A 25,836-nucleotide genomic window follows, 5' to 3' on the forward strand; every position below is an offset into this window, starting at 1 on the left:
TTGTAACAATTTTTTTGTTAATTTTTTTATGGGGGGGGGGGGGGGTAAATAATTTATCATCTTCAAACGTCTGAAATTGTGGAGGAGTGCGAAGTTTTAATGCAACCCTTAGGCATAACCCGACCTACCCTTTTTTCGGGGGAAGAATGTTTTTTCGGGGAAGAAATTCATTGATTAAAATCTATTAAAGACATAACAAATAAAAAACAATGTCATTAAGAGTTGATATACTATTTTGTGTGTAGCCTTTGTTTCTTTTGTTATCGTGCACATACTTCTTAGAAAACCTGTCGTTTTCGTTGCTGGGAGGGGAACAAATAAAATCCCACCTACCTACCTTTTTCTTTGGGGGGGGGGGGGGCGTTACACCAACATAACATTTTCTTATGCCTTATTAAAAGAGTAAAGTTCTACCAACCTGATTTTGGATAAGCAGGAACAAACACGTCGTCATCTCGCACTTCAAATGTCTTTATGCCTTCAAATGCAGACCGTGGCATAACCCAAGAAAACTTCATTCCTTCTAATTCATAACAATTTTGTTGACTGCTCGACTCTCTGAGCTCCTTCAAAAGTTCTGCTTGAGTTTTCCCGTTGATAACATCGGGTAACATTGCTAAAACTCGTGGCTCATCCATGTTGCAGCTTTTGTGAAATGTCATCTTCTTTTCTGTTTCATCTTTATAAAGAGGCTGGTGGTGTAACAAGGTCGTACACGTGATGGGCACCTCACGTATACGCCACTAAACTCATGTTTCGTTTTAATTATTAACAGATCAGTGCTATTCGCCTACCACTAATACTATACCGGGCATGCGGGTGAGTGAAACAAACGCAATCGTTGGATGGGAGCTATAATTATTTTAATAACAAGAAATATCACATTCATGCTATCCGATTGAAATAAGCTTATCTCTGGAACGCCTGTATCAATCATCCCCATTTTTCGCCATAAAAGTAAATCCATGACCTACTTAGAAATTGACATTATTTGTTCAAGATTGTTTTTGTTTTTAAAATAGTAAGCTTTCACCCACTGTTGCGTTTTTTTTATGACTCGACACCCGGTCAACAATCAATGATTTAGTGCATAATGACACGCGGCCTGTAAATCAATAGGCCCCTATACATCATCAAAGAGATACAAGGTTTATGGTCTTTCAAAAAATTTACAGATAATGTAAAAATTGCGAATACAGAGGGACACCAACGTAACGAACGTATCCGTTCTGCCCGTTTAATACCGTTCTTTTAATATTTAATTTGATTGAATTTTGTTTAGCAATTCATGAATCCAATACACGTCCGGCCGTGTGTTAAAGGCCGAGGACACTATGGTAGGGCCTAATCACTCAAAATAACTGTTAGCATAAAACCAAACTTGGTAACGAGTAATGTGGAGCTGTTGATAGTATATAAAACATTGTGGGAAAAGGCTCCCTCTGAAGTAACGTAATTTCATGAACGAATTTGGTTTCGATACCACAGATTTTGAGGTATCGAAAGCAAGCACCTGAAAGCATATACAACTTCGTGTGATAAGGGTGTTTTTTTTTCCCTCTCATATTATAATGTCGCAAGTTCGACGAACAAGTGTAATTGAGTTCAGATTTCACAGGATGTTATTTTATGCATAATATGTTGTGATACACCAAGTGAGAAGACTGGTAGTATCCTCTATCTGTGTCTACCTGTCTGTCTGTTGTGTGTTTGTTTTGTAGTTAATGGTTTGTTTTTGTCGTATTGTTGTTGTTGTGGGGCGCTTGCTTGTTGTGTATTTTGTTCTGATAATATTCAATTGCTTGTCTTAATTGTCTATGTTATTTTGCTGTCTGCTTGTAGTGTTTTTGTTTTGTTTTGGATAATTAATTGTTTCAAACATTTTAGTTAACCGGAGGGCGTTGGCTCAAATTCCACTCTAGTCAAAGTTTTTTGTTCAAAGATCCAAAACATTTAAATATTTTGTAGTATGGCCATGTTTTTAGTGAATTTTAATAATGTTTATTTTTTATGACCAGGGGCTTGTGGAGACACATTTTTTTGTAGACAGTTTTTCAACTTTCAGTGATTTCAACTTTCAGTGACGTTTGTACTTCATTGGACTACTCACTAGTTAAGATGCTTTATTGTCCGAGATTTAAACTAAAGTATAAAACAAAATACAAGGCCTTTGTAGTTGAATTGATATTTATTTTTGCCATTTTTCAAAACATTTTTTTTTTTTTTTCTTCTTTTTTTTTATATCCCGGGGATAATGGTTTATTCACAACATTTCACAAAAAGTACATTAGATCGTCAAAACAAAGATACAGTATACTATTAGTGAAAGCAAGACACAGCGTATTTAAAGAGAGATAACCCTTAGAGCATTAATCTTGGAAAAAACCCAGAATAGTGATCCCATTTATGATAGAAACTGGCCAACTTATTGTTACAGGTGGAAAGAAATTTTTCCATGGCATAATAATTTTTGAGTTCTGTTTTGAATACTAAGAAGGATGGTTTGTTCTTGGACATTTTCATTTTGTAGATATGAAAACGGCAAATTAATAAAATAAGGTTAGCAGCTTTACACTTAAAGTCTGTTTTGCCAAATAAAAATGTTTCATGGTCAAGGATGATGTTACGCTTAGTCTTGTAATTAATTCATGAAGCAACTACTATGTCCAAAAAGAAGTTGTAGCGGCACATGAGCAAAACAAATGAAAAAGAGTCTCCTTCTGACTATTACAAAAAGTACATAAATTAGAGTCCAGCTTTTTGATTTTGAAAAGAAAACTGTTTGTACCTATAGAATTCTATGAATAAGTCTATACTATGGAACCATCTTAGTCTAGTGTCTATTGTGCAGTTGAAAGGAATATTGAAAATTAACGACCATTTAGAAAACTATTATCTATTTGCAAACTAAAGTTCCACTTAGAAATAAATGTATAAGTGAATTTTCTGGAGGAGGGCAAGACCTTTAGGATTCTGCTGGAGCCTTTTTTGTCCCTCAAAAGGGTCTTGAAATTGAATGGAATAAAAGGAAGTTGAACAGTTCCTTTCGTAAAAGACAGAATGTTTGGAAAAGAAGACTTAATGGCCCTGACCACACCCCCATGTTCAAGAAAATTAGTTTTAAAGGACAAAAAATTCCCGGCATCATCAACAAGGTTATGAATATAATTGACTCCTGCCGACTCCCAATGTTTGAAATAGATGCATTTTCTATCCACCTTAATTTTGTCATTGTGCCACAGAGAATTGGTCAATATTTCTTCAGCGGTCTCTGGGCTGTGTGCCATGGTGAATTTTGACCAGGATGAAAATATATTTCTCCAAAAAGGGTGCCCGTACAAAGTTTGTTTATGTGCATAAAGTAATTTCAGGGAACCACCTTGAAAACTGGACAATCCAGAAATGCCCATAATCTTTTGGAATAAATGGACCCAACCACAACCATTGTCAGAAATTAGGAGTCTGCGGAGCCAAGTTATTTTAAGGGCGTTCATATATTCACGAGCATCTATCATACGGAGCCCACCTTGGCTGTAATCTTGAACCATTTGGTTTCTGCTAACCCGGTCATGTCCCTACCAAATAAATTTAAATAACATAGAGTTCAGTTCGTTAACAGTACTAACAGGTGGATCAGGGACGGTTAAAGTAAGAAAGGTAAGCTTAGACAAAAGCAAAGATTTGGCAACAGTGATTCGGCCAAGCACCGTGAGATTTCTTTTGGACCAACTCGAAATCAGGTTACGCAAAGAAAGAATAGTCGTGTTGTAGTTGAGTAGAACCATGGAATGCAGATCTATGGAAAACCGAATACCAAGTATTTTAAAAGTTTCTAAAGGTTCCACCCAATGGGCATTGATCTCTTTACATATCTTGCTATCTTGCCCTTTCTTTGACCCGATCCAAACCACATTAGTTTTGTCTACATTGACTTTAATTAAGTCCGGACATGTTGGCAAATGCGTCAAGGATATTAAATGCAGCAAGCATAGATTTAGCGGAACCATCAAGAAATAAAACAGTGTCATCGGCATACTGGGATAAACGAAACTCTTTACCGGCTACCTGAATACCTTTTAAATCTTCATCATTATCTATCATCATAGCAAGAACTTCAACACACATAATACATAAATAGGGGCTTAGACCGTCACCTTGCCTGCAACCCCGTTCTATATTAAATGATTCAGAAAGAAAACCGTTCACCAGAATCGAAGACGAGGCCTGGTTATAGAAGAGGTTGATCCACTGTTTTATGGATGCACCAAAGTTGAATTTATCAAGAACTTTGAGGATAAACTATTGTGATAGTGAATCGAAATCTTTTTCAAAGTCAATGGAAATTAATTGACCAGGTTTGTTATTCGAATCGGTGACATCAAGTAAGTCATACATAACGAATATTTTCTCCAATGAACCGACCTGACATAAAAACATTTTTGACGCTCATTAATAATGATGGGTAGACAAGTTTTCAGTCTCTCAGCAATACACGCCGACGCCACTTTATTTTTCAAAACATTCGGTAATATTTTGACGAATTCATCGCTTTGTGAGCCATCACTTGTAAATGTCACTAAAAATGGAGGAAGTTTGATTTGTTTTTTGTCTGGGAGACCGTATAAAAAGTTGATACATGCGGAACAGCTGACTCCGCGGCAGTGCAGTTAATTACGATCCTATAAACTAACTAAAGTAGTAAGTAGTCCGTTTTGCCCATTTTCTATACCTTCCACCCGGGTTAGTCAACAAGCAGGGCCCAATTTCATAGAGCTGCTAAACACGAAAATTTGCTTAGCATGAAATTTCTTCCTTGATAAGTGAATAGGATTACCAAACAAATTTCCATGTGATTTTTCAGGATAAGCAAACAAAAGCTGATTAAACAGTAACAAGCAGCAACAAATGGAAATTTGGTTGGTAATCCTGTTTTAATCAAGGAAGAAATTTCATGCTTAGCAAATTTTTGTGCTTAGCAGCTCTATGAAATTGGACCCAGGACAGTTCTTTTCAGAACTGAGAAGTCTCCCCGCGAGTATCCGACTCTCTGCGGTAGGGGGGAGACATAACAGGGTCTGACTGCTTGGACTCAAGGCCAGGGGTTATGAGTCAATGGTTAATACGAGAAACAGACAGCGCTCTGGAAGTTTGAATCTTTTAACGTATCTTTCAATGTATCTTTCAATGGGAAAACTACTTATGTATCCATTTTAATGGGTTTTTTTTTTGCCCGTTTACGATTGTAATTTTAACTGCAATTTGGCCAATGGCCACGAGTGTAAAAACAATGTTAACACAACTATCTATCCTACGTTAATTCGTCGAGGTCGATTACTTTGGGAACAAGGTTGAAATACAGCACGAACTACACGTTCTATATTAAATTGCAAGATTCAACAAAATGGCGACTGTCGGGGTGCCGTCAGTTTTGGCTACGTCTGCGGCGGAGACAAATGGCCACACAAACCTCATTCCAGGTACATTATTACAACTTGTTATCATGAATTATTCACTTGGCTTTAATTATTGTTTCTTTCAGCGTTATTTCTTGGAGCCCACTGCCTGGAAATATCGTCTTGCTTCACATTCAATTTCAATTCATTCTTAATTCTTTCTTCATTCTTCCAATCCATGCACTGCATGCATGATTGTAATGTAAATAAATTACCAGTTTTCACGGTATTATGCCTTTTTCTTTGAATTGGGAAGAAATAATGATGCCATGCCATATATCAACCGATGCCCTAATTATCTTCATTTGTTAGTATGAAGTAGGTCTATGCAAACATGTTAAAATTTGATGGACATTGAAATTCATCTGTTAAAAATATTTCTACCTAACTCGAGAGTCTGAACTTTTACTCACATGTTCCTTGTTGTTGGAACTCCAACCAGGTTCGCATTATTTAAAATTTTTGAATTTTCTCCTTTGGTGTTAATATTTTGTGAAAAGAAAATTGAAATTGGCATTTTCCGATCCCACGTCGTGCACTAACTTCCGTGTAAACACTTTCTTGCACTGATCACTGGCGGCCTACTATCTGCAGCCAAATCGCCATCAACTTGCGTCAACCAAACACTAAGCAGATGGATAATAGTCAGCGAGCAATTTACACATCGCAAAACCGTGCGATGCCGAGCATTGAGTCTATTGACATCTTGTGCCAAGACTCCATGTGCTGGAAGCGTATTTTTTTCCCAGGGAAAATGAGACCACTTTTACCATAAACTAGCGCATGCTAACGTCCCAAGAAAAAAATATACGCGTGCAGGAAAGCGCCCTCTGTTGTCTGCACATGTCATGAAGCACTGTGAAAAAGCAAGATGGCGGAAGACGGCTTTGAAAATAATTCACAAGAAAAAAAATGTTGATATTTGTAACCGAAATTCAACCTGAAATTTATAAAAATTCTATTTGAGCTGGAATATTTTACAGTTTTATGCCTCCTGGATTATAAAAGGTATGATTGGAGGAGTTGAAGGCGAGTTAACGGCACCTACCCAGTTGACGGCGAATAGCGGCAAGATAATGCACTGTACTCAAAGCCATGCGCACTTGGGCTCATACTATCAAGTGGTACACGATGATCACATCCCCAGTGCAGAACTTCGACATATTTTCGGAAATAATTTCTTCCATGGATATATTTGTTAGCTGTGAACTCGTTGAGAATATAGTGAGGGACACTATGAATATATGAAAGGAATTTAAGCTTCTCAAATCAGGTAAAAAATAAAGAAAATTGTAGTCAAATTTGTGTTTGCATTGTAAAGAACCTTTATACCCAGGACGTCAGTGCAGTGGCACTGACTGATGTCCTACCAGGGCTAACCACACACCGATCTTCGATGACTTCAACTGGTCAGATTTGTTTTGAATTTTTCCTGTTTCGCGGCAAACGAGAAAGTATGGTTTCCCGGTGAAGCCATACATGGAAGAAACATCTGCAGTGACTCCAAGTGTTCTGTGAGACTGTGTGTATGACTCTATAGCCAGCAGTTGTCTACATTTTATTACAAAAAAATTCTGGAAATTTTAAAAATTACCATGGAAATTTGCAAAAAATTACGAAAATAAAAAATAAAATAAAAAGTGTGAATAATTATTGCCTTTTAAATTTGATTTTTATTTAGTTTTTATTTTCCTTTTTTCTTAATATCTATAATAAAGCATTTAAAGCCATTATACACTTTCGGTAAACAGTGTTGTCCAAGTCCCACACTTCGTGTATCACAACTTATATATAAAACAACAAACCTGTGAAAATTTAGGCTCAATCGGTCATCGGATTCGGGAGAAAATAACGGGAAAACCCACTCTTGTTTCCGCGCGTTTCGCCGTGTCATGACATGTGTTTTAAAAAAATCCGTAAATCTCGCTAACGAGAATTTATATTGTTTTGCCGTTTTCTCAAAAAGTAAAGCATTTCATGGGCTAATATTTCAAGAGAAGTCTTTCACCATGTTACCTTCTGTAAACCCTGTAAATAATTTGTAAATCTGTGAACTTTTTTGTTGTTGTCTGTACCGAAAGGGTCCAATGGCTTTAAATAAACAGTGATAATTGAATCAACAAGCTGATCAGGCCTAGAAGTTCGCGTGACTCCGCGAGAATCCAAATGGATTCCTGCTGAAGAATCTCGCGAGAATCCAAGATTCTCCCAAATTTAGGGGAAGATTCTTGCATATTTTGGGGGAGAGTTTCTGTTATATTGCATATGTTTTTACATGAATATTTGCTATATGAAGTGTTATGAAAATAAAGTAATTATAAGAAGACGTACCACCAAGAGCCCGCATGTATTGAATACACAAAATTTTGAAACGTAACTTTAAAAAAAACACAAAAAAAAACACGTCATAACGTTAAGTCCTTAGAATTGCGTTTTTGGACGATTTTATCTCTTAATTCATGCCCTAAATTATCCGTTTTCCATCAAAAATCATTTAATGAAGTCGTGGTGTGAGGATCAGTTGTTTTAAACATGTCTTGAACTCCGTTTGCAACGAAATCTTTGAGAATCGACGATCGGTCATTGAGAAATAATTCAATGAACTTTGCCCCGCAACCCCCTCTGTCGGCAAAAGTTGTTCATGTTATTAGAATTTCTCCAAGGCTGTGCATTGTGCACAATCTGCAGGCGTAATGCACAGCGTGCAGCAATTCTTTACTTCGTTCGTGAACTTGTACTGCATTGAATTCTAGTCAAGAAGATCATGAATATGAAATAAAACTGCCGTCAACGGCCAATCACAGCGTGCAGAATGTTGGTTAGAATGTACTTTGGTCGACCGTGTGTGTGTGTGTGTGTAGTGGGATACTCGGCACCATGTGGTTTGTGCATCGTGTTTTTTCACGTGTATCAAAGCAGATTGATTCAGTGAGACTATTGGTCCAAAATGGGATCTTTTGCTCTATCAACCAATCCGCGGACAGGATACAACAAAATGTACTGGGGTTCGTTTTTGCGGCTGGAACCAATAATTGTTTCGCTCCTTGGCTGGTGTTTACCGACGACTTATCTTGTATTACAAGCAGGGTGCGTGGTGTGTGTGTGACAAACGATGACGGCCGTTAAGGGTTAAGGATCTGACGACGACTTGACTCGTCAGCGACGTGAGTGGTTTAAAAAACTAACTTTGTGTCGGATAAACGGAATTGAAAAAATAAAAATAGTGGGTCTAAGTACGAATATATTCATGTTGACCCAAATATAAAGCTGAGAAAGTGATTTTCCCCTTCTAAATGCTGGCAATTTCACGCGAATCCACTCAGATACGCGGCGTCCTCGCCGGGCGCGAATCTTCGCGCAAATCGATTCGCGGATTCGCGTCGGATTTCTAGGCCTGCTGATGTTTCAATTTTAATGTTAATAATATTGATATGAGGGTTACAAAATAAAAATCTCCAAAAATATTAGAAAATGATATAAGGCACATGGCTTCTTTAAGCCCCTGCTGTAGTTATTATACAATTGTGAAAGTGAGCCGAAAATAGGCTTTGGAAGGGATGTATAATTTATTTTGTGGTATCGATTTTGGTATGTAAATAAATATTTGAAGGATATGTTTGAATTGCAACCTTGACTTAAATTTAACTTTTTTGAGATACTTTTTCTACTATGTTAAATTTCAGATAGCCTTATATTTTGAATGTTGTTTTGTTTTGTTTTGTGTACATAAAGACAATTTGCGTCCAATTAATAAATTAACTGGAACTGCAAAAACTGCACTCTGACTACCACTAAATCATCACTTGTGTCACAGCCTGAGTAGCCTACCAACTTGGTTACACAATCATTCTCACTTTTTCTTCAGATCCCGAAATGAACGGCAATGTTGAACATGAGGAAGTGTTGACGTCCCTGATGGCCAAACTGAAAACCACCAGTGCACAGATCAAGGAGTGGTCAGCTACCAGTCGTAAACTACGTGCTGCCATGGTAAATAAAACCCAACCCTCTTACAAACTACAAAACACCAAGTCTAAAGTTGGTTTGTCATGGCTGAGTAGACCTTGTTTACACAAGATCCAGAAAGGTGGATGAGACCCAGTGTTCAAATCCGGCAAACTGTAAATGTAAAATTGCGGGATCAGACCCGGTTTCAGATTTGACAACTTCAATCCACCTTTCGAGGAGGGTTGAATCCGGCAATTTGTGGATCAGATCTGGCAAAGTTGATTTTGAATACAATTGTTAACACAAAGGTTGATCAGTAAAGATGGTGGACACTATTGGTATTGTCAAAGACCAGTCTTCTCACTTGCTGTATCTCAACATATGCATAAAATAACAAACCGGTGAAATATTCAGCTCAATAACAAGGGTGAGTTTTCCCGTTATTTTCTCCCGACTCCGATGACTGATTGGGCCTAAATTTTCACAGGTTTGTTATTTTATAAGTTGTGATACACGAAGTGTGGGCCATTGGATAACACTGTTTACCGAAAGTGTCCAATGGCTTTAATTTGGCAAAGACAAGTATAAACCTAATAAAACATTTTGTTGCTCATATTTCGTTGATGTTCTCCTTTTATATTAGGCAAAACTCTCTGAACCAGACGCGGTGGATCCCAACAGATTGCAGAAATGCCTGGACAAACTTAAAATGGCAATTAAAGGTAGGCTAATTTTGAATAGCAATGCTATAATTCATGTCCTTTCACCAATGTCACAAACAGCTTAGTTAGTTAAAGTTTTCAGTGCTAGGATTGAGTGTCGCACATTATAAGTCTCCCTTAATATTGTTACTATTTATTAAGAAGACAAGTTTTCGATATTCATTAAATTTATAATTTTAGCAGTATGGGCAGACACTACCTATTAAAGACAGAGGGCACTATTGGTAATTGTCAAAAACTAGTCTTCTCACTTGGTCTGTGGCAACATATGCATAAAATAACAAACTTGTGAAAGTTTGAGCTCAATCGATCGTCGAAGATGCGAGATAAAAACGAAAGAAAAAACACCCTTGTCACACAAAGTTGTTTGCTTTCAAATACTAAATTTTGAGACCTCAAATTCTAAATCTGAGGTCTCGAAAACAAATTCATGGAAAATTACTTCTTTCTCGAAAACAATGTTACTTCACAATGTTTAATACTATCAACCTCTCCCCATTACTCTTTACCATGTATTAAGGTTTTATGCTGATAATTATTTTGAGTTATTACTAATAGTGTCCACTGCCGTTAACCAAATAAAAAACATGAGAGAACTGGTCAAGTAATAGATCATCTATCCCAATGATTTCTTATCTTGCATTAGTTTCTTCTTTATCTGCAATGACGGAAAGGCTTGAAACAATGGCCCGACAGGTTGGGTAAGTGAAATGCATTGATATAATACGTAGACTGTTTAAAACCCTTTGTTTTCAAAAAAGGAGTGTACTTGTACATTCCAGGCCCTTTGTGGCAGGCAAGATACAGATACATGTATACATGTAGGCATTGATATGGACCATGTAAAATTTGACCTTGTACATTCCAGTCCCGCCCTGGCAAGTAATATACTACACTTAGACATGTCAAATATTAAATTCTGTACTATAATTTCAACATGAGTTCAAGAGTAAACAGGTAACAGCTGTATAAATTTCTTAACCAGAGGCATGATATTTTTTCTACTTTTAGTCTGAATTCAGATTTTAAGGGCCTTGGAAGAAAAAAAAAATGAGCTTTTTAAAATAGCCTACAGCTTTTAAAGACAGTGGGCACTATTGGTAAAATGTCAAAGACTCACTTGGTGTACCCAACACATGCATAAAATAACAAACCTGTGAAAATTTGAGCTCAATCAGTCATCGAAGTCGCGAGATAACAATGAAAAGAAAAAACACCCTTGTCACACGAAGTTGTGCTCTATGGGATGCTTGATTTCGAGACCTCAAATTCTAAATCTGAGGTCTCGAAATCAAATTCGTGGAAAATTACTTCATTCTCGAAACTACTTCACTTCAGAGGGAGCCGTTTCTCACAATGTTTTTTACTACCAACCTCTCCCCATTACTCCTTACCAAGTAAGGTTCCGGCTATTAATTATTTTGAGTAATTACCAATAGTTTCCACTGCCTTTAAATGAAGTCTAACCCTGTACTTGTTAAAATAGACTTGACCAGAGCCAGGACATAGCTCTCGAATTGACCATTAGCCGACCATGGGCTCCAGTGCATGGTTCGATAAAGTCAATCTCCCTGTGCTCTATGGTTTCTGGTTAGTCTAGTCAGTCTAGTTAAGTCTAGTCACCACACAAACTTGCCCCTAGCTTGTGCACGAGGAAAACCCTGAAGTACAAGCATACAACATGTATTAATTTAAGATTCATAAATGCCTCAGACAGTTTCGCTATTCCTATTGGTGAAGAGCACGTCACGTGGGTGTGTATAAACCTTTGTTTATGACCAGTAAAAAGTGTTAAAAACATGACTAAAAAGTGTTGATGTTTTTGACCGAAAAGGTATGAATGGGAATCGAAGTGTGTTGAATCAGTTTTCAACTAGTGGTTTAAACCCGCCGAGGCCTGGTTCTTGATAATTTACCTCGACTTCGTCTCGGTAAAATTATCAAGAACCAGGCCTCGTTGGGATTAAACCACTAGTTGAAAACCTCTTTACCACACATTGATTCCCTTATTTTGACACAATTCGACCCTCTTTATTGGATACCAGGTTGAAGTTCACTGCGAATCTTGGAGGTACTGACGTGTTCATCAGTTCAGACACGTTCTATGTGGAGGTACTACTCACCAACAATGGGGGTGTCAAAGACGTCAAAGTTGTATATCACCGAGACCCAGTGGTAAGAGAAAAATACAACCATAGATCCTTGTCTCAAAGACCATATTAACATCCTCAAGACTTAAATTGATCAAAGCATACTCCATGTATTTGGATGGGATTCAAAGCCAAGGGTGGCGGGCCGTGGCCAAGCAGTTAAAGGAACGTTACAGAATTGGTAAGAAACAAAAATCGTGAAGATCACAGATTAACATAATACTTACACGGTCTAATAATGATGATAGTAGAAAACATCCCATGAAATAATATTGTCTGAAATGTCATATTTGTTGAGAAACAAATAATCTTATTTCGTGTTTGGAGTTTATTGCTCAGTGAGCGTTTTATTCATTTTTCTTTTTGCATCGATGCCATGCAAAAATGGGTTTTCGGTTTTTCACTATTTTCTTGTGACCCAGGTGGGCGATCGATCGCAAACTTTTACAGGTTTATCAGTTTATGTAATGGGGGATTACATAAAATACTTACACTACCAGCAACTGTTTGGTTTGCAAAAAACAGTTCTGTAATGTTCCTTTAAAGACAGCGGACACTATTGGTAATTGTCAAAGACCAGTCTTCGCACTTGGTGTACCCCAACATATGCATAAAATGACAAACCTGTGAAAATTTTAGCTCAATCGGTCGTCGAAGTTGCGAGATAATAATGAAAGAAAAAACACCCTTGTCACATCGAAGTTGTGTGCTTTCAGATGCTTGATTTCGAGACCTCAAATTCTAAACTTGAGGTCTCAAAATCAAATTTGTGGAAAATTACTTCTTTCTCGAAAACTACGTGACTTCAAAGGGAGCCGTTCCTCACAATGTTTTAAACCATCAACCTCTCCCCATTACTCGTTACCAAGTAAAGTTTTATGCTAATAATTATTTTGAGTAATTACCAATAGTGTCCACTGCCTTTAAGACGGGCATGATATTCTTCCTACTCTAGTCTGATTTCTGCCCTTGGAGAATCAGAAAAAAATTAAATAGCTTGAAACGTCTGCTAAATCCTATACCTTGTTGGTCAGCCCTTGTGCTTGATAAAATGTTCCTACTTGTTCCCAAGGAACAAGTGTCGGGCATGTAAGAGCATCGGACCTAAGCTCTGCTGTTTCTAATCAGCTGAATGTGGGCTTCATGGTCATGACACCTGCGTCATGGGTACTTTTTTTAGTGACACAAAACACAATGTACACAGATTTACATCAAACCCGCTCAGTTTGAAGATAATGATAGTAGAAAGCTTCCCTTGAAATATTACCTGCTGAGGTACTGTGGTTTTTGAGAAATGAGTAAAACAAGTCACAAAAATAATTATGTTAGAATGGGAAACGTATTTTTATGACATTGTTTTACTCATTTCTCAAAAACTACAGCACCTCAGCAAGTAATATTTTCAGGTAAACTTTCTACTATCGTAATCTTCAAGCGGTGAAAGTTTAATGTAAATCTGTGGACCTTGTTAGTTCTTGTGTTTTTAAGATGCCCAAAGAGCTTGAGGAAGCATTCACCTTAAAACTTATGTTCTTTTATCTCCATAGTCTTGTCCAGAGATGTGGGAAGTTCTGGAGAGGAACGACTTCAAGGAGTTTACTGAGCATCTTAAGGGTCTGCTACAGCTCTATCAAGCTGGCGGAGATAGGTCAGAAATGTTCTTAGCAAACATTTTTCCAAATATTGTTAAGATACTGTGTTACTAAATTATGAAAGAAAAGTGAAGATTTAGCATGCTAGTACCAGAGGTCAAAGTTAATTCTTGGAATGTGATGTTTGGTTGTCATCCCCCCAAAGGCTAATACAGAGTGACCTCCACCCCCAACAGTTCCCTGGAACCCAAGCTTGGTTGTTCAACCTTTATCAAGCCTACTCGCTCACCCATAGAACTGGCTTAGTTTTAATCCCATCATATTGTGTCATTCTTAAAAGTTAACTCAGCCACTTTAGCTCAAGACTGACACAGAGTTACCCCCCCCCCCCTCACACAACAGTTCCTTGCAACCTAAGCTTGGTTTTCCAACCTTATCGAGCCTAACCAGTCACCCATCGAACTGGCTTAGTTTGAAACCCATCATCTTGTCTCATTCCTAGAGACCACAAAAGTTTCATTTGACCAACTTTTATTTAACCTAGCCACTCGCACATACAATAAGGAATGTGTCAGTTCCTAAATATACCTGCATCTTCTCATTCCAAACTTTTCTGGGTATTTTTTGTATGGGTGTTACAGCGCTCAGAAAATCAAGGCCTTTAACTGCTTGCAGGCGCTGGAGACGGATCTCATGACACTTTTCAAAATGTACAGGTAGGTGTAAATAGTTCATCTTGTTACGAGTGCAATTATTTCAAGTTTGTATCCAATTCAATTGAATATTTATTCGTCATGCCAGCAAGAAAATCATTTCCTCGGTTTGCACTTATAACAATTTTTTCAAATATACAGTACATTACACAAATTCATATAAAAGCAAGATGACAGAAAAAGCTTTAAAAATAACAAGACGCGAATATAATTTTTTTATTATTACCATGGTTTTGTACAGTATATAGTCGTCCATGCATGCCCTGTACCAGCAGGGTTGACACCCTGACGTGTGCCGCACACCATCTCCTTGTGTCTTTTGTTATGATGAGCAAAGTATGTTTTTATGAATAAATACTGCGCTTGAATTAAAAAACAAAAACATCACTGTATGTTTATTTCAACATTTATTTTTGAGATAAATGGTGTAAATAACTCATAGGGCAAGTTAGACATCTTACGCAGGGACATATATCTGAATGTTTCTTGATCAAAACCATAGAAATAGGAACCCGGAGAACGCTGAGTGTCTCATTGTGAGTGCGGTTTCGTTGTGAGACCATTTTTATGGACGCGCACACGCCATTTTCATAACGCGTGTATGGCAAAATATTTTGCCATACAATTTTGCCATACAATGACATCATCATTGACCAATGAAAACACTAGAAATGGTCTATGTGCGCTGACATTTTGCCATAACGCGTGTCATACGATGACAATTTTGCCATACGCGTGTATTGTGCAGTATTGATACGCCGCGTCCACAGACGACACACAGGGTGGTCGAGCTCAGCGTTCTCCGGGTTCTATTTCTATGATCAAAACACACCTTCCAACATATGAGGCACTTTATTGTGTACATGTATTGCAGGCCTGGAATTTCATCTTTGAAAGGGCAAGACGATTTCCATTTTTCACTTGACACTTCGGAAAATCTTAAAGTCAATAGAAAACTGTAGAAGGGGCACCAAGGCCAAGACATTGGGCAACAGAGGTCATGGCATCTTTGGGCTGTTTGTAATTCACGGCCTGGTATTGGGCCATATATGCACTACCATCACAAGTTTCAAAACTTTACTACCTGATTTGCCTACCAGCACAATTTCTTGACAATTTCTTGTAATTGACGGCCTGGTATTGGGCCATATGCACTACCATCACAAGTTTCAAAACTTTAGGCTACTACCTGATTTGCCTACCAGCTCAATTTCTTGACAGGCTGGGGTGTTTAAAGGCACAAAACTGTTTTCTCTAATGCAAATGGTGTATATTTCTTTGTTTATTTATGTATTAAAAAATAAATAAAAAATATTTGTTTAGTTATTTAGGTGTGTAGCTGTTTATCTATGTATTTTTCTATTTATCTATAATTTGTTTACATTTGATTTTTTTTAATTTAAGATGTTTTTTTTTGTGGGGAGAGCATTACCATATCAAATTTATGATAGCCATGCAAAACCTTCCAAAAAGATTGTACATTACTTGCATATAGTATTTGTTGTCATATATGAGTGTTGGAACATGCCTTACTTGTCATACTATATTTACTGCTGCAACGATAGACCCACATATCATAAATATTGGACAGTGAGGATTTTTTAGCTGGACTGGACTCTATCGGTTATTACTCAAAATAATTGTTAGCATAAAAACTTACTTGGTAACGAGTAATGGGGAGCTGTTGATAGTATAAAACATTGTGAGAAACGGCTCACTCTGAAGTAACGTAGTTTTTGAGAAAGAAGTCATTTCTCAGTGAAATATTTTAATTTGATTTCGTGATCTAAGAATTAGATTTTGAGGTCTCCAAATCAAGCATCTGAAAGCACACAACTTTGTGTGACAAAGGCGTTTTTTCTTCCTTTATTATCTTACAACTTCGACGACCAATTGAGTTCAAATTTTCACAGGTTTGTTATTTTGTGCATATGTTGAGATACCCCAAGTGAGAAGACTGATCTTTGATAATTACCAAAGGTGTCCAGTGTCTTTAAGTCGATGTAATTAGATTACAATAGACATTATGCACATGATGTCATATCAGAAGGGTGCCCTTACCTTGAGGTCAAAAAGTGGCCATTCATTGGCCACACCTGTGATTGTCTTGGTTCCAAGACCTTCGTAAAGTTCGTACCGAAATGGATCAATTCGTACAACGCACCGAAATGGATCAATTCCAACAACAGAGGGCGTCACTATCCATGGTTCGATTTAGCTTCCACGAAGCCAGTCGTCAAACCGCGATGAATTCGGGAAGAAAAGCGCGCCCTCTGTCGGGTCATCACGAGTATGAAATATCACGAGTATGAGATAGTGACGTCTTGGACCAAGACTACGCCTGTGATGGCAGCTCGATGATATTATGCATAGGTCTATTCTAAATTAATTAACCCTGTGACGACGGTGTGATTATTTAATTAGTAATCTTGTGTCCATTATATCTCAAGAAGTATACATGTGCACCCAATCCTAGACTCACTAAATATTGTAGAAGCCAATTTCGGCATATTTTTCACTGTCCTGTCATCATTTACACCATTTGTTGGCGCGTTCTCTAAAAGTGTCAATGTGTTGCTGTTTAAAGTCTGAGTTTCCTAAACTAGTTCTAAACAGGAAGCTTAAAAGGTGAACAAAAAAATCATATCTCATGAACCACATGCCATAAAGTCATAATGCTTATGTTGTTTTGTAGCTTTTAACACTTAAAGGAACACTACAGAATTGGTTTTGCTAACAAAACAGTTGCTGGCAGTGTAATAGTGTAAGCATTTTATGTAATCCACCATGTACATAAACTGACAAACCTGTAGAAGTTTAAGATCGATTGGCCATCTGGGTCACGAGAAAATAGTGAAAAACTGATTACACATTTTGCATGACATTGATGCAAACAAAAAAATGATTAAAACGCTCACCGAGTGATAAACTCCAAACGCAAAGTTAAATTATTCATTTATCATCAAATAAGACACTTCAGGCAGAAATATTTCAAGGGATGCTTTCTACTCTTATCGTCATTAGACCGTGTAAGCTTAAAGCCATTGGACCCTTTCGGTACAGACAAAAAAATAAAGTTCACAGATTTACAAACGGGTACACTAAACTTTTATGTACTCATTCATGCATACAGGACAGTGCAGCAGGCTATGCTACATATATCAAGAGGCCCGGTTGGGCTCTTAACACCACGAGTTGGTGGTAAGTAAAATACCAGCAAAAATAACATTCTGCTACTAGATTTATTGTCATTTCTCAGGGCCAAGGACTCGAGCACTGTGACTCTGTACTCTAGCGCTGGCAGCCTTCACTTTCACTATTGTTTATACGATAGTGACAACCTTGATCTGAGGGTTCATTTCTTGGGGCGAAAGAGAAAAACCAAGTTGTAATAATGAGTATGACGACATCAAGTGTAACATGATGGTATTGTGCATTAAAACTATTTCTGTGACGCCACTCTTTTGATGAAAGTGTATATTATTTTTATGAATCTACACTTAGAGAAGTACATGATTGAGATACAAAATATGCTGCATGTTTAAATGCATGTTTGATCAACAGACGAATCTACACTTAACTGAAAAACTTTCATTGATGGTGGCGTTACCACCCCCCCCCCCCCCCCATTGAACACTATGTGTGTTGCTGCAGTTCTAAAAATGATGTTGTATTCCGTTAACTATACACAGGTTATCCCACAAGGTTGACATTTTTTGTGTCGCCCTACGACCTGCTTGACCTTGAGAAGAAACAGTCGACGGTGTTGAACATGAAAGGTATTTGGAATAACAATAATCGTTTTTATATATCTGGAAGGGCGTCTAAAAGCGCTTCCAACATTATTACCCCAGGGGTGGATTTCAAAAAGTGTTCAGACTAGTCTTATCTTGAGTTAATCGTCCTAAGGACTAGTTTCAAGTTTTTAATAAATCAACAAGAGTTCTAGGACTAGTCATAAGTTCCGACTATCTTTTTTGAAATCAACCCCTGTTCACTGGGCCATTTAGTTATCTTCTTACACCATCTCAGCCCCTACTAAATAAATTACAAGAGCCATCTCTGCCAAAGCAGGTATCCCATTTACCCATGGGTGGAAAGAAGAGATTATAGTTGAGTGTCGTGCTCAGGGCCACAAGTGTCACGACCGGTACTTAAAACCCACACTCTGCTGAACAGAAGCACCAAAGCTTGAGTTCGGTGCTTCTATTCTTTCAGACACGACACCCCACACTAGTTCAAGAGAGTTGTCTTTAATAGCCCTTTTCACATGACCTCTAAAAAATTTTTTTAAAAACTAGATTCCATGTGACGAATTTTAGCTTGTTGATGCCATGCAGCAAAGAAACACATTGCATCTGGGCCCAATACTTAATTTCTAGTCATATATCTCATGATTGTGTTCAATTTACAGAACCTCTGCCCAAAGACCTTGGACTGTCCGTGAGTGTGGGATTGGAGAATTCACCCACTCGTAAACTTCAAACTGCTCCACTGATTTCCATACCAACAACAGCAGAGGGTAGAATGGGGTGAGTGAAAGTACATTGTGTAGGCTGTGGTTGTAGGTAGTTATTACTCGTCACCAAGTAAGGTTTTATGCCAATAATTATTTTGAGTAATTACCAATAGTGTCCACTGCCTATAAAGGTATTATACTGGATTGGTAGAGCTGACCAAATAGTCTCATACAGGGTGTATTTTTTTTTTTGTGATCAACCGTATACGTGAAATAACAAAATGAAAGTTAAGGCTTATTCCCTTGTGCAAGTTTGGAGAAAAAAGTGAAAAACATGAAAAACCATGCACAATTTTAAGCATGTAAACACATTGTCTTAAACTTATTGTTGGCTTTGAAAGCCAAAATCAGCTGTTGCATTTCTTTTAATGTTTTTTTTTTTTTTTTCCCCTAATAGAGTTTTTTTTCAAATTTAACTTCATTTCAGAGGGAAATATTTCACAGAGAAGGTGTTTCTAGGATGAAGTTATTTAATCAGTAATCCTTCTGACTAAAAGTTGCCCAATCCTTACAAATTCTGTATGAAACATTTAAGAAATACAATAAGTTTTTCTGCAAAGGTACATATTTTAAGGGAAATTACAGATTTGGGCAGAAAAAAAACTTGTTTGAGATCGCAGATTTACATAAAACTTACACGGTCTAATGATGTTGATAGTAGAAAACATCCCCTGAAAAACACTTCTGTCTGAAATGTCATATTTGATGAGAAATCAATAAAACTGACTTCCGTTTGGAGTTTGTCGCTGTGGGAGCGTTTTATTCATTAATTTTTATTAATCGCTGCCATGTAAAAAGTGTAATCGGCTTTTGCACTATTTTCTCGTGACCAAGATAGCCGATCGATCTCAAACTTCTACGGGTTTTGTCAGTTTATGTATATGGTGGATTACATTAAGTGCTTACACTACTAGCAACTGTTTTGTTAGCAAAAACCAATTATGTATTGTGCAATATACCTCCGGAGATGAATACAAATCGAAGAACGGCAAGGATTATTTCAACGTAGTTTGCCAGACAAATAAATAAAAAACCAATTCTGTAAGGATCGTGTTATGTTATTCCCCTTAGGGGAGTACGTTAACCATCCAAAATGTGACATCAATCTTCGCAGTCTGGCCTGGGGGGGGGGGGGCGGGGAGGGATGGTGGAACAGGTCCTTATTTACCAGGATAAAACATGTTAAACCAAATCTCAAATTTCCGTAGCATTAACAGACATGCCAACTAGTACGTTTTTCCCGTATTTCGTACGGGTTTTTGTAAGAAATACGGGTGTACGGGTTTTGCAAAAGAAATACGGTTTGAGCATTGCCACCGCAAAAATACAATTTTATCCCAGTTGGCCGTCATGCCCTTTTTTAACTCAAGTTTATTATTTTTTTATTGACACAAATAAGTTTCGGCCGACTACTTACGGCCGATAAGGATTATCCAGTGAACTCTATTATTCCACTGGGGTACTCCTTATTCAACTTTCACCACACATCGAGCGAGCGCAACGGAGATTCCCTCGCATCCATCATTGCACGCACGCTAGTAGCACAAACCTGCATTGCATACTACACGCCAGTTTATCTGACGCCCCGATTTCACAGGGAACCAGTCTAACACAATTCATTGAACAACAGAGGGCGCTGTTGTCAAATGCCCTTATATGGTATCGGTCGTTTTGTGAACGGACGAATCGAGTTTGCAAAAGAATTTTTTGCCAAAATAAAGACACAAAAGATATAGAGCGCCTGAAGCGAGACTTTTATAAGATAAATTTAAGAACTATGCCCCCAAATACAACAAACGAAACTTTTTGGGATGATTTGTTTTTTTTTGTCTTCTTCATTAAAATTAAATTGGTTTTGTTTTGTACTTGTCTTCTTTTGACAAAGAAAATGATATTTAATTAATTGACAAGGGTTTCTATATGAAATAGGATATGATTAATCAATGTCTTTAAGATATGATTTATCAATATTTTTTTTTCAAAAACCTGTTCCATTGGGTCAACCACCCGTAGGGAATGCTCTGCCCAATTTTTTAATTGTTTTATTATTATTATTATTTTTTTTTTTCCTTCAAGTTTTAATTAACTGGTTTAATTAGGCTGTTTGATAACTTAATGGCCTTCACACCTTCTCTATTTTGCCTGTCTCGGGGCTTAAAACTACGTTTACGCGTGTTTAAAAAAAAAGTTTTTGATGCAAAATACAGGTTTTGGGGTTTCAGAATACAGTTTTGTGATCCCAGAGGTTGGCATGTCTGCATTAAATGCTCTGTCTTTTTCATGTTTGAAGGAGTCCACAAACTACTCCTATGAATCAACACAACAGTGTGGCCTTGCCAGCATCTTTTGTCCTCAAACTCAACAAGGCAATGGCGCTCTCTATACATATCATCAAGCAGCTACAGAGCCTACATGGTGAGTGTTTAGTCACTTCAATAGAATTTTATTTACCCGATATGTTGTCCCATAAAATAATAACTGCATTATGAAGGACACTACGTGCTTGTTTTGACAAACATTTATTTATTTTTTCTTGGTTCATTGCAAAAGTGATTGAAATTGTATTTACCTTATACAAAAAACCAGAGGCTTTATTGTTTTGTTTTTAAGAACATGCAGGTAAAAACCCTCATTTTATGAGCAAACCTTGGTTTTTATGTAGAGCTTTGTTACGCCTGAGGGCACGCAATGCGCTTATTTTTTATTAATTTTTTTTCCGGGTATGCAGAGCTATGTTAGAAATATCATAATCTTTTATCGACATAGCTCCATGTTACGACTTGCAAGGCCAATAGAGGGCTGTCTATATAGTAGATTCGGCTCTGTCACGCTTCGCCAATAGAGGGCGCTCTTTACACAGCATTGAACTCTTTTTTACGGGCGCGATTGATCATAGCGCTGTGAATCGCGCTCGCTAACAGTGAACCGCTGCAGCACGCTCTACAGTGTATGTGCATTGATGTTCAGTAATCGCTCAGGTAAGGAAAAATCACCAAGGTTGTCTTGCACCAAGACCTGGGCCCAATTTCATAGAACTGCCAAGCACAAAAATTTGCTTAGCATTAAATTTCTTCCTTGATAAAAACAGGTTTACCAACCAAATTTCCATGTGATTTTCAGGATAAGCAAGCAAAAGCTGAATATCAGTAACAAGCACTATGCAACAAATGGAAATTTGGCTGGTAATCCTGTTTTTATCGGGGAAGAAATTTCATGCTTAGCAAATTTTTGTGCTTAGCAGCTCTATGAAATGGGGCCCTGTATTACACGGGCAATTGAATAACTTTGTCTTTTTGTTTGTGTCTTGAGGAGTTGTGATGCAGTATGTTGACGTGTCATCGGCTGCTCCCCTGAACAGCCTAATTGCTCGTTACATCCTCGATCCAACCCTGGGGCAGACCATGGGAAAGGATTCCAAACACACTGGAAACACCTTCTATGTGGTGAGTTTATAGTTTCTGTCAGGGCCAGTCCTTGGAGGAACCTTGTTACATTCTCATAAATGTATCCTTGTGGAGGCTTGTAGTGTTTGTTCATTTGTCTCTGTACCTCAAAGGTACCCATAGACTTTGTACACACATGGCTATGAATATTGTCATAGCCTAAACATTATACACTTCTTGGAGCGGAAAACATTGAAAATATCAAAGTGTTTTTGTAACCCACTATTTTGTTGTGACTCTGACGACCCAATGAGCTGGAATTTTCATAGTTTTATTACTTCATGTGAATGTTGGCGCACATAAAGTGTGGATGCTGGTCTTTGACAATAACTATTGTTGTACACTTCCTTTATCACATTCCTAGGGGCGTATCAAACCCTCAGTATTTTGTCATGTCAGTACTTAGAATGAAAGTTAGTTTACTACTAACCAGATGATTTATAACAAAATTCTTAAAGGCAGTGGACACTATTGGTAATTGTCAAAGACTAGCCTTCACAGTTGGTGTATCTCAACATATGCATAAAATAACAAACCTGTGAAAATTTGAGCTCAATCGGTCATCGAAGTTGCGAGATAATAATCAAAGAAAAATAACTCTTGCAACACGAAGTTGTGTGCGTTTAGATGGTTGATTTCGAGACCTCAAGTTCAAAATCAAATTCGTGGAAAATTACTTCTTCCTCGAAAACTATGGCACCTCAGAGGGAGCCGTTTCTCACAATGTTTTATACCATCAACCTCTCCCCATTACTCGTCACCAAGAAAGGTTTTATGCCAATAATTATTTTGAGTAACTACCAATAGTGTCCACTGCCTTTAAGCTGCCTTTTATAATAAAAATCTTTTTTTCAAATGTTCTCTTATCCAGAACCTACCAGATCAGGAGCACTGCTACTTCATCAACGAGTGCACCTCGACCAATGACATGCGCGGAGTTCTCGTCTCAAAGCTCAGCTTCACCAATCCAATGCACGTCATTCAGATGCTGTCGTTACTACGGCAGCAGGCAGTCTACAACACGCTCATCGCGAGTTGCGTCCGAGCTGAAGAGGAAGGAGGTAAGATCATAGCGAGTCTCTGGGATTTGGGGAACCTTGGGTTGTCTTCGGATTTTTTTGTTTGTTTTAGGAAATAATTTGTTGTCTTAATTTTTTTCCTCAGTGGTTCTATTCAGGGGCTTGTATCTTCTAATTTAATTTGAGTGGTTTGCCAGTATGAAGTGTAATACAAAAAAATATTATTAAATAAAAATATAAAACCCAAGGATTTTCTGCCTTCTGCAGCAACCAATTGAATGACCTGGTCCTTAACAAACATAATCTTTATGAACCATTTCAGATCCATCATCGGCCTTGTTGTTTGAGGTCACGCCATTCACGCACCAGAAGTTGACTGTTACGTTCCAGCATCCTGCCACTGATGGCATGGGATGTGGTGAGTTTTTTGCACTGACTTTGTTATCATGTTTTCTTGTTGTATTTTTGGTTTGCGGTAACACCATGTCTGTGTCTACTTGCCCGGTAGAGTTTGTTCTTTAGAGAACTGTAGCTATTCTACTATCGGGGAGTAGATTTTCGGAATTCGGAGACTTTTCAATTCTGGAAAGAACTGTCCTGCTTTAATTATGTTGATAAAAAGAATTAGCTGTAGGTAAATAAATAGTAAATTTGCATATGTACATCCATGTGGGAGTGTTGGCTCTGAAAAGAGCTGGTGTTTTAACACCAGCCTTTTTTAGAGCCAACACTCCCGCAAAGGAGATTGAATACACAGTTGTACCGGCAAATTTACTATTTATTTAGTTAGAGTTAAATCTTATAGTTGACACCACTTAATTTGTGCTAATAAGGTCATTAGTGAACATTTACAGAATCTGTTGATTTCATGTAAACATTTATACTCTATACATTTATATTTTAAAGTTTGAATTGTCCGTGATTTGATTTGTTTGGTAACTTTTTCTTTGTAAGCACAATCTGTTTGTTCACCATTCTATTTTTTCATTGTGTTGACTGTAGTGCTATTCACATGGCAGAAATTTGACTGGGGTCCCTTGCTTAATTTTAGCATGGTTGTAAAATGTAGCAATGTTTTAAATTATTTTGCAAGGGCAACAATAACATTTTACAACCATGCTACATTTAGCCAGGGACCCTTGCTAAAGTGCTTTCATGTGAAAGGGGCTAAATTCATCAGTGAAGGTTTACAAAAAAAAATTTTGATTATCTTTTACATTTAAATTTATTTTTTCTAAGCTGATATGTTTGATATTTTTTCCTGCATAATCACAATCTGTTTGTCACCATACTATCTTTTCATTGTGTTGACAAAGTCATCAGTGAATATTTAAAGAATTTCTTGTTGATTTCTTGTATAAATTTATGTGTAGTTGTCCGTGACTTGATTTGTTAATAACATTTCCTTTGTAATCTGTTTGCCGCCATACTATCTTTTCATTATGTAATTATTATAAAGATGTTGTTTTGGTGCTATCTCTTCTGAAAATCCAACAACATTTTGTGAATTATCCCGCCACTTATTCTAACAAATCTATGGAAATGTTTGTGTGTTTGTTTAACTGTTGGTTGTTTTCCCTGTTTTTTTTTTTTTTTTAAGACATTTTGTACTTCGAGTGAAATAAAAGCTCTGCATGAATGCTTATATGTTATATGTAATACGTAATCATCTTTTGACATTTTGTATGCTGAGATTCTCAGGCAGTCAGGATACTAGTAGAGTCTACTAAATACTGTTATATTCTTTGATGATGTTTTGGTTTTTAACTTTTTAAACATTATTGGCTGAATTTATTTTTATCTTATTATCTTATAGTTTATCAAGAGTGAACAAGAATAGGCCTACAATAATTAACATACCTTTGAAAAAAAAAAAAATACTATGCAATTGGCAAAATCTGCCAATAACCATTTTTATACGGAAAAAGACGCACAGGCAATATGCCGAATCAGTGGTGTTCAAACTCACGACTTTTGCCATTCTGGAGTAGATATCTTACCTCTAGACCATTGAGATTGCCCTGAAGCTAGAACCAGCTTGAATTCTATATATTAGCAGCGGATACCGCAACAATTCTATAAGATGTCACAATTTTCACTTCTCTATTTTGTTTTTCTCAGTTGAGATGGATCTGAGTGAATCTGCTGGCGTGAAGTGCAAGCTTCACACACCCACTGGTGAAGAGCCAATATGCAGCGACAATTACGCAACGCAAGTTTTGCAAAGGTGAGTTGAGAAACTGTGTAGGTACTCATAATCCATGTGCACAATTTGCT

The 25,836-nt window shown here is 37.3% G+C and overlaps 2 protein-coding genes across 3 annotated transcripts in view; one reads left to right on the plus strand and one right to left on the minus strand.

Moving 5' to 3' along the window:
* Positions 1-872, minus strand: part of LOC139939938 (amine sulfotransferase-like) — a 9,564-nt gene extending 8,692 nt beyond the window's left edge. The window contains exon 1 of the mRNA XM_071936106.1: positions 419-872. Within this exon, the coding sequence (XP_071792207.1) occupies positions 419-662 (244 nt within the window). The 5' untranslated portion in view covers positions 663-872. The remainder of the gene's footprint in view (positions 1-418) is intronic.
* Positions 873-5,331: 4,459 nt separating this feature from the next.
* LOC139940137 (uncharacterized) overlaps positions 5,332-25,836 on the plus strand; it is a 31,802-nt gene continuing 11,297 nt past the window's right edge. The window contains exons 1-15 of one of the 2 annotated variants that reach the window (XM_071936392.1): positions 5,332-5,477; positions 9,319-9,443; positions 10,045-10,123; positions 10,770-10,824; positions 12,169-12,298; positions 13,821-13,921; positions 14,507-14,581; positions 17,712-17,779; positions 18,271-18,357; positions 18,993-19,110; positions 21,388-21,512; positions 22,407-22,540; positions 23,412-23,601; positions 23,882-23,977; positions 25,681-25,786. In XM_071936392.1, the coding sequence (XP_071792493.1) occupies positions 5,402-5,477; positions 9,319-9,443; positions 10,045-10,123; positions 10,770-10,824; positions 12,169-12,298; positions 13,821-13,921; positions 14,507-14,581; positions 17,712-17,779; positions 18,271-18,357; positions 18,993-19,110; positions 21,388-21,512; positions 22,407-22,540; positions 23,412-23,601; positions 23,882-23,977; positions 25,681-25,786 (1,565 nt within the window). In that variant the 5' untranslated portion in view covers positions 5,332-5,401. The remainder of the gene's footprint in view (positions 5,478-9,318; positions 9,444-10,044; positions 10,124-10,769; positions 10,825-12,168; positions 12,299-13,820; positions 13,922-14,506; positions 14,582-17,711; positions 17,780-18,270; positions 18,358-18,992; positions 19,111-21,387; positions 21,513-22,406; positions 22,541-23,411; positions 23,602-23,881; positions 23,978-25,680; positions 25,787-25,836) is intronic. The other variant, XM_071936393.1, reaches the window with a different exon arrangement.

This window comes from Asterias amurensis, chromosome 7 (assembly GCF_032118995.1).
Source record: "Asterias amurensis chromosome 7, ASM3211899v1".
Classification (NCBI taxonomy): domain Eukaryota; kingdom Metazoa; phylum Echinodermata; class Asteroidea; order Forcipulatida; family Asteriidae; genus Asterias; species Asterias amurensis.